Source organism: Fukomys damarensis, unplaced genomic scaffold, assembly GCF_012274545.1.
Source record: "Fukomys damarensis isolate Sample0158 unplaced genomic scaffold, DMR_v1.0_HiC HiC_scaffold_3, whole genome shotgun sequence".
In the NCBI taxonomy this organism is placed as follows: Eukaryota; Metazoa; Chordata; class Mammalia; order Rodentia; family Bathyergidae; genus Fukomys; species Fukomys damarensis.
Genome location: NW_022900915.1, coordinates 14,673,994 through 14,687,170, shown reverse-complemented (window position 1 = coordinate 14,687,170; position 13,177 = coordinate 14,673,994). Strand labels below are relative to the sequence as shown.

General features: G+C 42.6%; 1 protein-coding gene across 1 annotated transcript in view; it reads left to right on the top strand.

The window, feature by feature from the left end:
• Arhgap26 (Rho GTPase activating protein 26) overlaps positions 1-13,177 on the top strand; it is a 445,337-nt gene that overhangs the window by 130,757 nt on the left and 301,403 nt on the right. Inside the window, exons 7-9 of the mRNA XM_033765564.1 lie at positions 2,794-2,898; positions 4,350-4,479; positions 7,913-8,013. Coding sequence (XP_033621455.1) covers positions 2,794-2,898; positions 4,350-4,479; positions 7,913-8,013 — 336 coding nt within the window. The remainder of the gene's footprint in view (positions 1-2,793; positions 2,899-4,349; positions 4,480-7,912; positions 8,014-13,177) is intronic.

Genomic DNA, 13,177 nt, shown 5'->3' with positions numbered 1-13,177 from the left:
TTTTTTTCTTTTCCCTTTTTGTTCTTCCCCTACGTATCACACCTTCCCTACACCTTTAGCTCCTTTCCTCCCATTTCTAAATGTCAGTAATCTTATTAGAATCTTATGCATTGTTGCAGAATATTCACACCAGGGAAACTATTTGGTATTTATTCTTATAGAAGTATTAGCGCCCACCCTAATGAACTTATTTTAACTTGGTTACCTCTGTAAAGACCTTGTTTCCAAATTAAGCCACACCCTAAGACACTGAGGATTAGGACTTTGACACACATTTTACAGGGCACAGTTCCGCACATAACAGTAATTCTATTCTATGAATGTCGACATCCGAGTTTATCAGGTAGTTCAGAATGATGCAGCCAGCCAGCGCTAATTCAAGCAGTTCCATTTTTGCTTAAAAAAAAAAAAAAGATAAATAGTTGTCAGGCAGCTAATAGGTTTTGCTTGTAGTCATGGGAAGAGCGCAGAGATTGGTGGGGAAGGCCTTTCCTTTGTGATTTTTGTGGTAACTGCGGTGAAGGAACTGACCCCTCTCACTGTATAATCACATGGGGCTACAACAAGCTCTTCCTCACTGTGTTTGAGTAGAAGCATGTCTTTGAAGCAGATGGATCCGCCCACGTCTGAAGTCCTTCTGTGGGCTTCACCCTGTCCCCTAAGGACTGGACTTTCACTTCCCATTGGGTCATAGGTTCGAGGGTTCATGCACTAAGTGGGGGGAGGATGGAGGGCTGGGGGTGGAAATGGATGCTGTGAGAAGGGAAAGTATGCCAAAAATAACATTTATTTAAGGGATCATTTTCTGCAGAGAAATGGACAATCAAGGCAAACAAAGTAAAACTCAAAATAAATATTAGTCACTGTCTGCCTCTGGAGCACTTGAGCATATGCCCAGGAGGCATTTTAGTGAGCTGTTTGGAAGGAAGAGAAGTCCAAGATAAGGAAAATAAGAGTTAACAGGAGGAATAACCTTAGAATTTATTTAGCTCTTTATCTTCTGCATTATTCTCAAGCAGAGGAGTGGCCTAGTGCTTTGGAAAGTCTTGGCATACAGAGTTTACAGTTTGCAGGGAGGTCACAGATGAGAAGAAGGAAAGAGCACTTTTCATCCTGAATTGTGGAATTAGCTTTGATAGAAGAGCCCTTTCTCTACTGGAGCTACCTGGAAAGAAAGGTGTAGGCCCCACTCTCAGAAAAGTATTTCATATGGAATAGTCCAAAGGCCTTGATCACCTTTGAAAAAAAATTCATTATTAATCTTTGGCACCTGTATGTGGTTTACCACTCATTCATTGATTTATGTTAGGAATGTATATGATGCCACTCAGTCTTTTTTAAGCCAGGGAATCCAGCAGTGCCTGCTCCCCGACCACCTGTAAGAATCTAAGGGGATAGATGTGTTGGGTACAGTGGCAGAGGTAAGGTACTATATTGTTATAGTTGGGTCTTGCTGGATTTCCCAGTACACATCTCTTTAATGAACTGGGCTGGCCATGTGGTTTACTTTGAAGGCAGAGAGTGCCCTCTGGGTTGTACCTACTATGGTACACACTTGCCACAGCAGGTGAAAAGGAGGGGACTGGTGGGTGGGATGAGACCCCTTACCCATCATTATTAGGACTACCTCTCAGGAAGCAGAGTTAAGTGAAAAGAAATGAGATAGAATTATGTTTAAGGAAAGATGTGTTCATCGAGGGACCGAAAACCAAATACAATCATATGACACCAAGTAAACGTGTCTTAGGATATCATGCGATAGAGGTAATTCAGGGAGGTCATTGTAGACCGCTAAGAAAATGGGAGTCAGACTTCAGAAGCTGAAGATAGGGGCTGGTCCCCACACGTGGGAGAGCTGAACGGTGACGGCTTCGGGACCTGATCCTTCCCGACCATGTTTTGTGTTTTTTTCTTTGAAATTTGGAACTGAGGCAAGATGTGGGAGACTTAGGAAGGAGCCAGGAATACACGGGAACCGAGACACTTGGGTTCCAGCTCTGAGAGGAAAGACTGCAGGATTGTTTGTTTATTTTGGAGAAGCAAAGGCTGGCAAGGGCTCAGAGTGGGGACAGCTTTTGAGAATACGAAGGAACATTAGAAGAATTGTGGTGAACAGATGTTTACAGTATTCACTAGGGACAAAACTGAACAATGACGAACTTACCTTTTAGCCCAAGGGGATTTAAATGAGAATTCAGGGGAACCATCATAGCTGAAAATAGGGGACTGTTTTAATAAAGGAATCCATAGCATTTACTTTTGAATAGTTTAGCGAAAGCTCAAAAATACACCTCAGCTCAAGGCTAATGTGGATCATTCTCTTTAATTTCACTTTGCTCGGTAGGCTGCAGACTCTGAATACACCACCTTCCTTTTTTGTGTGATAACCTGATATTACACATGTACAGAAAGAAACTGAATTTGAGCCCCGGTTCTTGGTTTCTCAAGAAATAATGTCCTTAGGGAATGATGAAGCTCACGGGCTAAATGCGTGGGTATTCGTGCCAAGGAGACCTAGATTTGCTCTCAGCTGCTACTTACTGTGTGTTTTGGAAGAAGTTCCTTAACCTCTCTAATCTGCTTCCTCATTATTAAAATGGATAATAGTAACATGTAGCTCACAGTTGTTGTAAGTATTCAGTAAGAGAAAGCGTGGAACAGCGAGTGCCTGTTTGGAGCTTGGTAAATGCTAGCCAGGGTGCTGCTCTGGTGTAGACATTCAGATCAGTGTGGGAACTCAGGCACAGCATTCAGCCCGCACATATGACCTCTGCTTTTTCTCCTTTTTTACAGCTGCTGGCCTTCCTGCAAGGACTCTTTACCTTCTATCACCATGGTTATGAACTGGCTAAGGATTTTGGGGACTTCAAGACACAGCTGACCATTAGCATACAGAACGTGAGTAGGGATAGGGTCAGGCTTCCCTTTTGTGGCTAAGGGAAGGAAAAAGCAAACTCTGGGTCTAGTTGCCAGTGACTCCCCCTGTGTGGACTGGAATTTAGGCGCAGAGGCTGGGTCTTGCTCAGGTTCAGAGGGCAGCTGGGGATGGGCATTTCGTTAGTGCTTTGTGGGTTAGACCATCATGTAGGTCAGATCATTATCTTCTCCATTATGTTCCCGTAAGTGCTGCTGCTGCTGCTGATTGTGCTTTAAATCTGTCCCACCAGTCAGGATTTCCTTTGGCAGTGGACATCCCACCCTGGCTCTGCCTTCCGTCTTTGCATCTAGCTGCCTGGCTATAGGAAACCTTAGAATGTGTACTCGAGGAATAGCTTTGGGGACACACGCTGACCTCTGGTGCAGAGGATGTGCTTTTAGTGCTTAGAAAAGGTGACAGGAAGTCCAAGTCAGTGTGGTTCACTCCCAGTGTTCTCTCCCATGTTTTAAACACTGGATCTTTTAAACACTGGATGCACAGACTCTTGTTTAGAGTGTTTGCTCAGTGCTTAGCAGAACTCCAGTCCCTGTTCAGTGAATGGTGGACCATGTTGGCCTGCATGTCATCTCTAGGTGCTCTCGTGTAGGAAATACCCAAATGTTTCTATGAAAGTTGTATTGCATGGCCTGTAGAAGTCTGAAGCTTACATGGTTCTCTGCGTTATCCCAGAGAACAGGAAGTTGCAGTCTCAGAAATGGTTCTGCAGCAGCATGACTTCCCTTAGGCTGGCTTCTTTTGAAATGGAGTCTCTGAAATGCAGATTTGCATGCAGTAGGCTTACTCTGTGTTGGAAATGGGTGAAGCCAGCAAAGACTCCTTTGAAAGAATGAGCATGGAGCATGGTAGGAGGAGTTGACCTGTACTGTAGATGCCTCAGTCAGTGCTGTGGGACTGTGAGGCTGAGTGGGCCCTCGAAAAGGGCTGGTACAGAAGTCAGGAGCTACAGGCTGCCCTGGGTAAAGGTGTGACTTTGAGTACAGCAGCTCCCGCTTGAGAAGGAGCCCATCTGTGAGCTATCAGTGAGCATCATTCCCTGTAGCTGGAGAAGCAGAGACATCAGTTCTTAAGGCTTAAAGGTCCTTGGACCATATGAGTCAGAGAATCATCTGGGATTAAGATGCATGTTTCTGGGTCCAAAGGTTCTAAATTAATCTCTAGGAGCAAGGCCTGGGCATTTGCATTTTCTCTAAGTTCTCTAGGTGATTTTGATGGTTGCTAGTTTTTGAGAGTCATTCAGGTTTAGGCCTTCCAGACCAAAGTGTACTTGTTTGAAGTGAATGTTGGCCCATTTCCTAGAAGGTTGAATGTTCCTGAGCCAGTTTTAGATCTAAGGATTTTATTAGATCGATCTTCTGAATTGTTACACAGAGATTCCATTTCTATGCTTTGAGTAAAACTCCTTTTATCCTAGACAAGAAACCGCTTTGAAGGCACCAGGTCAGAAGTGGAATCCCTGATGAAGAAGATGAAGGAGAACCCCCTGGAGCACAAGACCATCAGCCCATACACCATGGAAGGGTACCTCTACGTTCAGGAGAAACGTAAGTGCTTTGCTCAGCTGTAGCCGGGACGTGCTCAGACCTTCAGACCCTCTGTCTGGAAGGTGGAGCGTGTCCTTGGTAGTGCTTGGCTGCTGTGTGTCCATGCCTAGGTGAGTGAGAGTCATTCATGTGATAGTTTTGAATGAGAAAGATGACGTCTACAGAGTCTTCATGCCTCCGAGTGACACGTTCTGTTTTCTTTTATATTCTTGTGGCTGGCAGCTCCCCTGGGAACCTGGTAATCCCTGGGAATCTGTGGTTGCTCTTTGCCCCTACCGTCCCTGTCCTCTTGAGCACTCTCTGCCCTCAGAGTAGTAGCTACCCTGATCGTAGCAGTGGGTAGTCACATATGCTGGATCTTCTCTATCAGCAGTCGTGCTCTTTGGTAGACTTGATATTTGGCGGTGCTGTTCTCAGCTGAGCCCAGTCATGCCTTAGGCCCTTTTCCCTTGCTGCATAGCTCTTTTCACCCTCAGTATTTAAATTTATGAAAAGTAGAAACCAAAGGTCACCCGAGCATCCACAAAAAGACCCATTTCCCCTGCTGACAATGATGTCCGAGAAAGAAATGCCGGGTGCTGCTAAGGTGGTTTTTAGTGGTGACTCACACATTCGTGGCTTAGAGCTATACAAAAGTGTTGTGATGGGGCTGTGCTGTGGAGGGCAGCACTTCTGGATTTAACTCATGCTCACAGTGTCAGAAACTGAATGTTGTTATTATTATTATTTCTTGATACTGGCGATTGAACTTCGGACCTTGCACTTACAAGGCAGCCACAGCATCGCTGAGCTAAACCCCCAGCCCCCAGAAATTGAATGTTTTTACAGCTACTTCTTTTAGCCTCCTGCCACGCTTCCTTAGGAGGAAACATACTCCTCCTCCAGGTGTGTGCTGGTTTTGCAGTCTTTTGGTGGGGGGGTCCTCTTCTTAAGCAGTTATCTTTACTGCTTCGTTTCTAGAAGAGACGCTTGTTTCTACTTAGTTATTACCCGTGAAGTTGCCTGGGCTTCACATTGTTCCCCGGTGAAAATGGGGCACTAGTGGGTTTGGGGAATTGGCTGTGTTTTATGTTCTTCATTCTTACAGGGATGAGTGTGCAGAGGTTTATAAGAAGTAGAAACCACTTCTGCTGTATACTTCATTCTTTGAATATAAAGTGATCCCCTTTTTGCCCCATGAGAACCTTGCACCCAGAGGAAGGTTTGAGGTCAACTTGAAAGTACAAATGTTCAGGATGGAAAAATGTAGTTCGTTGTAATACTTAATTTATTAATGTTATTCACGTACATACGTAAAATCAGTGTTCGTTTTTTGAACTCTCATGTTTTGTTCAGATGTGGGCTTTTGACATCTTGTAGATTATCATCGGAACCACTCTTTTGTTCTCTAACACAACAAGTAGTCCAGAACATTTCATTGGGGTCCAGCTTTTTTTTTTGTCTTAATATTTTTTCTAATTTACTGTTTTGAAAAAGTGTCAAACTTATGGAAAAGTTGAGAAGTTCATGATTCTGTCATTGGAAGTATGAAGAAGGACCAACTGTATGACTTTACCCAAATTCACCACTTCTTAGCATTTGGTCACAATTACATGATTTTTTTTTCTTTCTCTGTATAGGTGGATATATGCACATCACCTTTTCACACATACTTTTTTCCCCCGAATGTTCGAGAACAGGTTGCATATACCATGCTCTTTTACTTCAGTGGGTATTTTTTACAAGATATTCTTTTAAGTAATCACAGCCAGGACACTTAATGTTGTTGCAATATTTAAACTACAGCTTGCATTTCAGTTTTGCCAGTTGTCTCAGTAATGTTTCCATACAGCATTTCGGTTTCCTCTAGTAGAGACGCACTCTGCCTTTAGTTGTCACCACTTTATCCTGGGAACAGTTTCTCAGCCTGTATCTTTCTTGACAATGACCTTTTGAAGAACATGGTCCAGTTCCCTTCTAGAAGTCGCCTCAGCTTGAGTTTGTCTGGTATTTCCTCATGATTAGATTTGGGCTATGCACTCTTGCTCAGTCCTACATAAGTAGCTCTGTGTTCTTCTTTGGGCCACATTCTGAGGCATGTGGTGCCCATCTGTTCCTTGATAGTATTATTCATTTTGATCACCCAGGCAAGGTATTTTTTGTGTTTCTTCACTATGCAGTCACTGGTTTCCCTTGTAACTAACCAGGAATCTGTGGGAGGCAGTGTAAGATCATATAAATATTCTTCTCTTTGTCATGCTCTTCGTTGCACAGATTTAGTGTCCTTGGTGATCCTGACCTAATTTGATCTTTGCTATGATGGCTGCAGACTGGTTTTCTGGTCCCACCACTCGCAGGACATCCAGAGTTGCCTTTCATTGCACTGTGAAGAAGTGTCCTCCCTCCTTGATTCTGGATCTTATTTTATCTTGATTATCTTACTTTGTTTCATCCAAGATAAAGCATTTCTGGAATCTTTGTGAACTTTCTCCCTAGGCTACAAGAGTACAGTTCGATGGTTTGTATTTTCATTTGTCCTTGATGTCCCAATGTAAACCCTTATGTGTTGCTTAATAAGCTTGTTAAATACTTGCAATTGGCATTCATGCCATACCATTGATAATTAATAAATGTCTGCTGGCGATGTTTTCAAACATTTTAACCATTTCTGTTGTGTGGGGTCTCTTAATATCTAAAACTAGTATTGACTGAGGTCCTTGCAGACTGTTAATGCTTTTCTAGTCATTTTATTTCGCTGTTCAGAATAAAGGAATTGGCCAAACACTGAGTAAAATCAGAGACTTCGTTAAACTTTGACTCTATGTTGTCTCCCTAATTCCCGAGTCTTGTTTTGTGAGACAAAATACCCGATTGCATTTGGGTATTTTACAGTCACTTCCATTCTGCATCTCTGGTGTCTCCGAGGCTGGCTTGTCTTCTATTTAGATACTTTTTTACTTCCGCTAAAGTTAAAAATGAGGGATTTGGAAGGAGATCAGAACCCCTGATGTCAGAGCCTCCACGCAGCTGTGTGGGAAGCATGATGTCATTGCCTCTCATGGGAATGGTGACAGACGCTTGGAGAAGCCTTTCTGTGTTCTTTCTTCGATCGTCTCACTCCTGCAGAGAAAAGAATGGAGATTGATGATGGGAATATGCACTATAGTTTCCCCGGGGAATTTCTGCTTCCCTTCTATTTTAAGACCCACTGGATATAGCAGTGGTGGGAATAGTGTTTATGAGTCTCTGGAGGAAAGCCTTGGGTTGGTTCCATTTCCAGCCTGTGGGATCAGATTTCTGTCTATTTCTGCCTAGCGGATGTGGAAAATACATTGCCCCTAAAACAGCGTATGGGTGCATGAGCATTACGGGCTGTATGTTTCTGCAGTTACTTATGTGCAGCCTACAGTGGACACGTGTGGCATAGATGCTTAATGGGAAGTTTACCTTGCAGGTCACTTTGGAACTTCTTGGGTGAAGCACTACTGTACCTATCAGCGAGATTCCAAGCAGATCATCATGGTACCATTTGACCAGAAGTCAGGAGGAAAGGGGGTAAGTTCATGTGTGAAATTTCATGCTTGAATTGCTTGGCTAACAAATAGTAGTAATAATGCATATATACAGTGATACCTCCAGTGTGTCACTGTGATTCTCTTTAATTTTGTACAGTAGTTCCAGAAGGCACTGTACGTTGAAGAGGTCTAAAATAAGATAATTATCCTTAGCCATAAGTTATATTAGGAACTGCGATTAAGGAAGATTCCTATGTTTCACACATGTAGGATCTTAAGTGTGTCAAATGTTTGTGGATGCCGGAAAGTGTCGGATGATCTCATTCTGTGAAATTGATTGATGGCATTCTCACGCAGTCCCTAGAGAGCTGCCCCTTGGCAGTTTAAATGTTCCAGTTCTCTACTGCCGTGTAACAAGTTGCTCCCAAACTTAGCTATTTTTAAATCCACATGCTGCAGTCATTTTAATATTTACAAGTTTCTGTGGGTCAGGAAATGGAGAAGCATTTGGATGGGTTGTACAACCTCAGGTTTCTCATGAAGTTCCAATCACATGGTACAGCAGGAACATTATAGATCTAAAATAGTTCGAGGCTGGTCAGATATGGCTCTCTCCCTTTCCTAGGTCTTCTCTCTCATTTTCTCCCACCTCCCTTCTCTCACTCCCTGCCACCTGTTTCCCTGTGTCCTTGTATGGTCTTAGGGCCTGTCCATCTGGTCTCTGGGTGGCCTAGTTTGGGCTTGTTTACAATATCTTGATACAGAATGGCTTTGAGCACCCATGGGTTTCAGGAGTGAATATTCTAGCACTAAATGCAGGCACTGCTTTTTAATGACCTAACCTCAGAGGTCATTAGCCTTACTTTTGCCCTGTCTGTTGGTTGAAATGGTCACAAAAACCCATCCAGTTCCATTGGGACAGAACATAGACTTTGTCTCTCCATGTGGGTATGTCAGTGTCTTCTTTATGAAGATTGTGTGGGATGGGAGATATTCTGTGGCCATCATTGGAAGAGACTGTCAGGCCATGTCAGGCTTCTTGGTCTTCCTTTTTGGTAAGGCAGCTCTTTCAGTTCTGCAAAATTCTTTCCTTGCACAGAACTACTGCCTCGTATGTCATGCTAGACAGTTTTTGCTGGGTATTTTCAGAGCAGGCAAGTGTATTTCCTGTGGAAGTGATCTGTCTTTTCTTCCTGCCTGCTCTTACTACCTTCTTTTCTTCCCTTAGTAATCCACATTTTGATATGATTGTCCTACACTTGAAATTTTAAAATTTATTTCTCAGACATTTTTGGCATTTTTGACTGTGAGGTTTTGTCTCTTTCAATAACTCTGGAAATTTTTCACCATTTATCACTTTGAATTTTGCCCCTTTCCTTACTCTTATTAACCTCCATCTAGTTATTTAAATGTTTTTAATAAGAATATTCATATTTTTCTATTTTTTAAATGGTTCTAGTGATTGATCCCAGGCCTCACACATGCTACGCAAGCATTCTATCATTGAGCTGCACCCCAGGGTCTTATACTTTTTATTTCTTTAGATCTCTGGACTACATTTTGGATAATTTCTCTGGTTCTGTCTTTAAATAATTTTTCAGTTTTATCTACCTGTTAATGAATTAGTACCCTACGAGCACTCCACCTTTGGCCCTCTCTGTAATGCATTTTTGTGCAACCTGTTGGGATTGTGTACGTGAGGCATTGTTGTGTCCAGGTAGAGAGCACTGGCTTTGATACCAAGCCTTCCCTGAATCAATGGTGTTATTTGTTAGGTGGTTACTGTAGCTACTTGGCCATGCTGCACCCTTTGCTCTCTCCCACTTCCAGTTTTTCTTCCTGATTTTCTTTTTATTGCAGCCACAGTAGAACATCTCTGTTCCTTCCCTTTGTCCAAGCAATAACAAAGCCCTTTTAATGTTTCTTGGCAGGGGTGGGTTAACTTATAAATAATCTCAGGAAGACAGATGTATTAAAATACTATAACATACTTAAAAAGTTGGAAAGTGCTAAAATAAACCTGCTCACACCTTACCTTAAAAAAAAGTTGGCATATTATAAAGTTATGTTACTAGGAATTCCTGTTTTTTTTGAAATGGACATAAAGGCAGGCCTGTTTTCCTTGGATAGAGTCATAGTCCTTTTCCAACTCTTAGTCCTTTTGAAAATCAGCTTCCCTGAATTACTCTTCCGTAGTCTGTAATTGGGGGCTTTTTTTTCACTTTTCCAAATCTTTAATGGAGATCTTTAATGAAATCTTTAATCTTGTATTTTCTGTGCTGTTGCTTTATCTTATTTGAAAGAAAAGGGTAGAAACCATTATGGTGGTGTTTGGGACTCCTCAGACTTTAGTGAGATCCTTTTGAGTTGTAAGAAGTTTTATGAGTTAGTACCATTCAGCTTCTTGGGAGAGACCCTGACAACAATGGATTCTGTCTTAGGACGGTGATACTGTAATTCATTTTCCTGATAATTATTCCATATAATTATATTACCTTCTATAATTTTCTACATCTTTTTTTCCCTTGACCCTATATTGTCCTATTTGATCCAGTTCTTCTTCTTGTGCAAAGCTGGAATTTGAGGTCAGAAAGATCAGCTGATGAGGGTCAGAGTGAATATTTAGCCTGTCATTATGTAGTCTGAATCTTCTGCTGAAATCATGTACTTTCCACCATGTCACTCTGTTTCCCCAGCTTTCAGGTAGTGGAACTAGAAGGACTGGCTCCATAGAAATAACGTTCTGTAGGTTTGTGTGGGGCGTGTTAGGTGAAAGAGCCAAAAGGCCAGGACTACAGACCAGGACTACAACCTTTATTGTGGGGAGGATCTGCTAGGCTGTCTCCTAACAAAGGAAAAGCAGCATGGAGGAACAGGGAGCTTCTTTTATAGGAGCGGGGTGGGGTTAACCTGAGCTGGGGTGGAGTTGAGTGAGGTAGCATTAAGGCAAGCATTCTATCATTGAGCTACAGTGATTGGAGGAGCCTGTGACATAACTAGGAGGGGCTTTTGACATCACTGGTTACTGGGAGGTAGCAAGTATCAGGTCACTCTTTTGGCAGAAGAGAGACATGATGGGAGGAAGGCTGTCCCTTGGTAAGAGAAGCCATATTTAACATGGAGTTTGCTATTCCATGTGGCAGCCATTTTAAGGCTCAGAGCATTATGGGAAGGAGGCTACTGTTTTATGTAGCAGCCATCTTTGAGGCAAGGAAAATATGACATTCCAGACTTTTGTTTTATGGTTTTTGGGTGAAGTTCTTTTCTTCTGGAACTGTTTCAAGCTGACAAAGGGGTGAAGATTGGGTCTAAACCTGGACCTTATGGGGGCATTGGCAGGTGAGGGCTTTTACCCTCTGCTGCAGCGGCTGGTACCCCACCATGACAAATTCTGTGACTGTCTGGTTGGTAAACATCCTCATGCATTCCTGCAAAAAGTTTTGAAAACAGTGAAACAGACAGGGTCCAAAAAGCAGAATAAGAAAAATAGTGACTAATGGCCCCATGAGAGGAAGGAGCCAGGGCAACCAATTATTTACAGAAAAGAAGTTTCCAGTAGCCCAGTTAGATATGCGTTGATTGATACTGGAGGCTCTTTCAGTGAGTCTCTGCTGCATCTTGTACTATGCCTGATTGGTTTGTATAGCAACATCATTCTTCCGCCGGGAAAAGACATCCTTCTCTTCTCTTCTATTTTGGAGAGTGACAGCTACTAAGGAGTCCATTTGGCTTTGTAAAGATAGGATTGATTTGGCTATGTCTTTTAGGCTATCACTCACATCTTTGGATAGAGTTTGAAAATAAGTTAATGAGGTAGCCATGCCCCCAATTCCAGTCCCTATGGCAGTGATAATGCCCAGACCTATGAGTGGAGGTTGGACTGCTCATGGGTGTCTAATCTGTGACTTTATTGGCACTGATAAGGTTTGATTGTTTGGGGCTTTATCAGTGTTTGGGCTAAGGTAGACTAGTATGCAGGTTCCAGTCCAGTTAGCTGGGAACCACAGGAAAGCTGAAGTTGTTCCACAAAGGAAGAAGACACCTTGACTAGGTAGACAGAATTGGTTGTATGTATTAAAAAGAGGTGTGAGTTTGCTATTTTCTTTTTCCCATATTCCTAGTGTTCCAATGTAGCACCTGTTAATGTTTGAAAAGGTTTGTAGTGTGAGATCTGTTGGGCATTGTTAGTTTTATTCTCCACAGAAGGAAGAATCTCTCAGTATCCACCAATAGCCATTCTGGAAAGTGGTTAAATGTTGGTGTAGGAAGGCATTCTGAAACAGAGGGGGCTACATTGTAAGGGGTCCAGGGATGTAAAGCCATGCATGGCATATGACGACCATTGCAAAACCCCGAATTTTTATTGAGAAGTTTGATAAGTTTTATATTATAAGTTTTGGAACAGTAGTGAAGTGGACAGGCTGAGTAAAGGGAGCATCTTGGATAACCTTATAATTAGCATGACCTGATAAAGCCTGTAATTGTACTGTGTAATTGCACTTTTGAGGAGAATGATATCTCAATGTGGAGCCCATGGACAAGTTACATTGAAGGCAAAGTGGGGCTTGAGAGCTCACGATAATGTTGGGAGGCTATAGGTCCGAATATAGGTTTACCTTTACCCTCATATAGAGAAAGGCCAGTGATGTAAGATTGAAGGAGCCAGGCTGCATGACCTGTCTGTGTTCATTTTGCCAAGTCAGTGATGTGAAAATCGGTGAGGGAGTTTTTATTAAGTGGCTATAATGGGCCTCCCATCTTATATTGAGGATGGTGAGTGAGACTGGTTGTAGCCCATATTTTGGGAGGCACTGTGTTAGCTGTATAAGAAGCAGTGGATAGGGATATGCAGAGCCATCAGTCACTAGCTAAAGACGGGTTGTATTGATTTAGTAGGAAGGGGGTTAATTGTATCTAGTAGGAAGTGGGTTAATTGTATTGTGTTGAATGAATAATTTGGCAGTAGGGAGTGAGTTGATTGGAGGGTACTGTATATGTGGTTTGGGCTAACAGGCAGGGGTGGAGACATGGAAACGGACTGTAGCAGGAGGAAGATAAGAGAGGGGGCCTTTGAGAGAATTTTGGTCTGGATTCCAGAGTGCATGATGGGACAGTGATAAGTCCTGCCAGGAGAAGGAATAGAAGAGCAAAGAGAAATTTTTGTGTTTGAGACCAGTCTTGGGGTGAAACAGAAAAAACCCTAA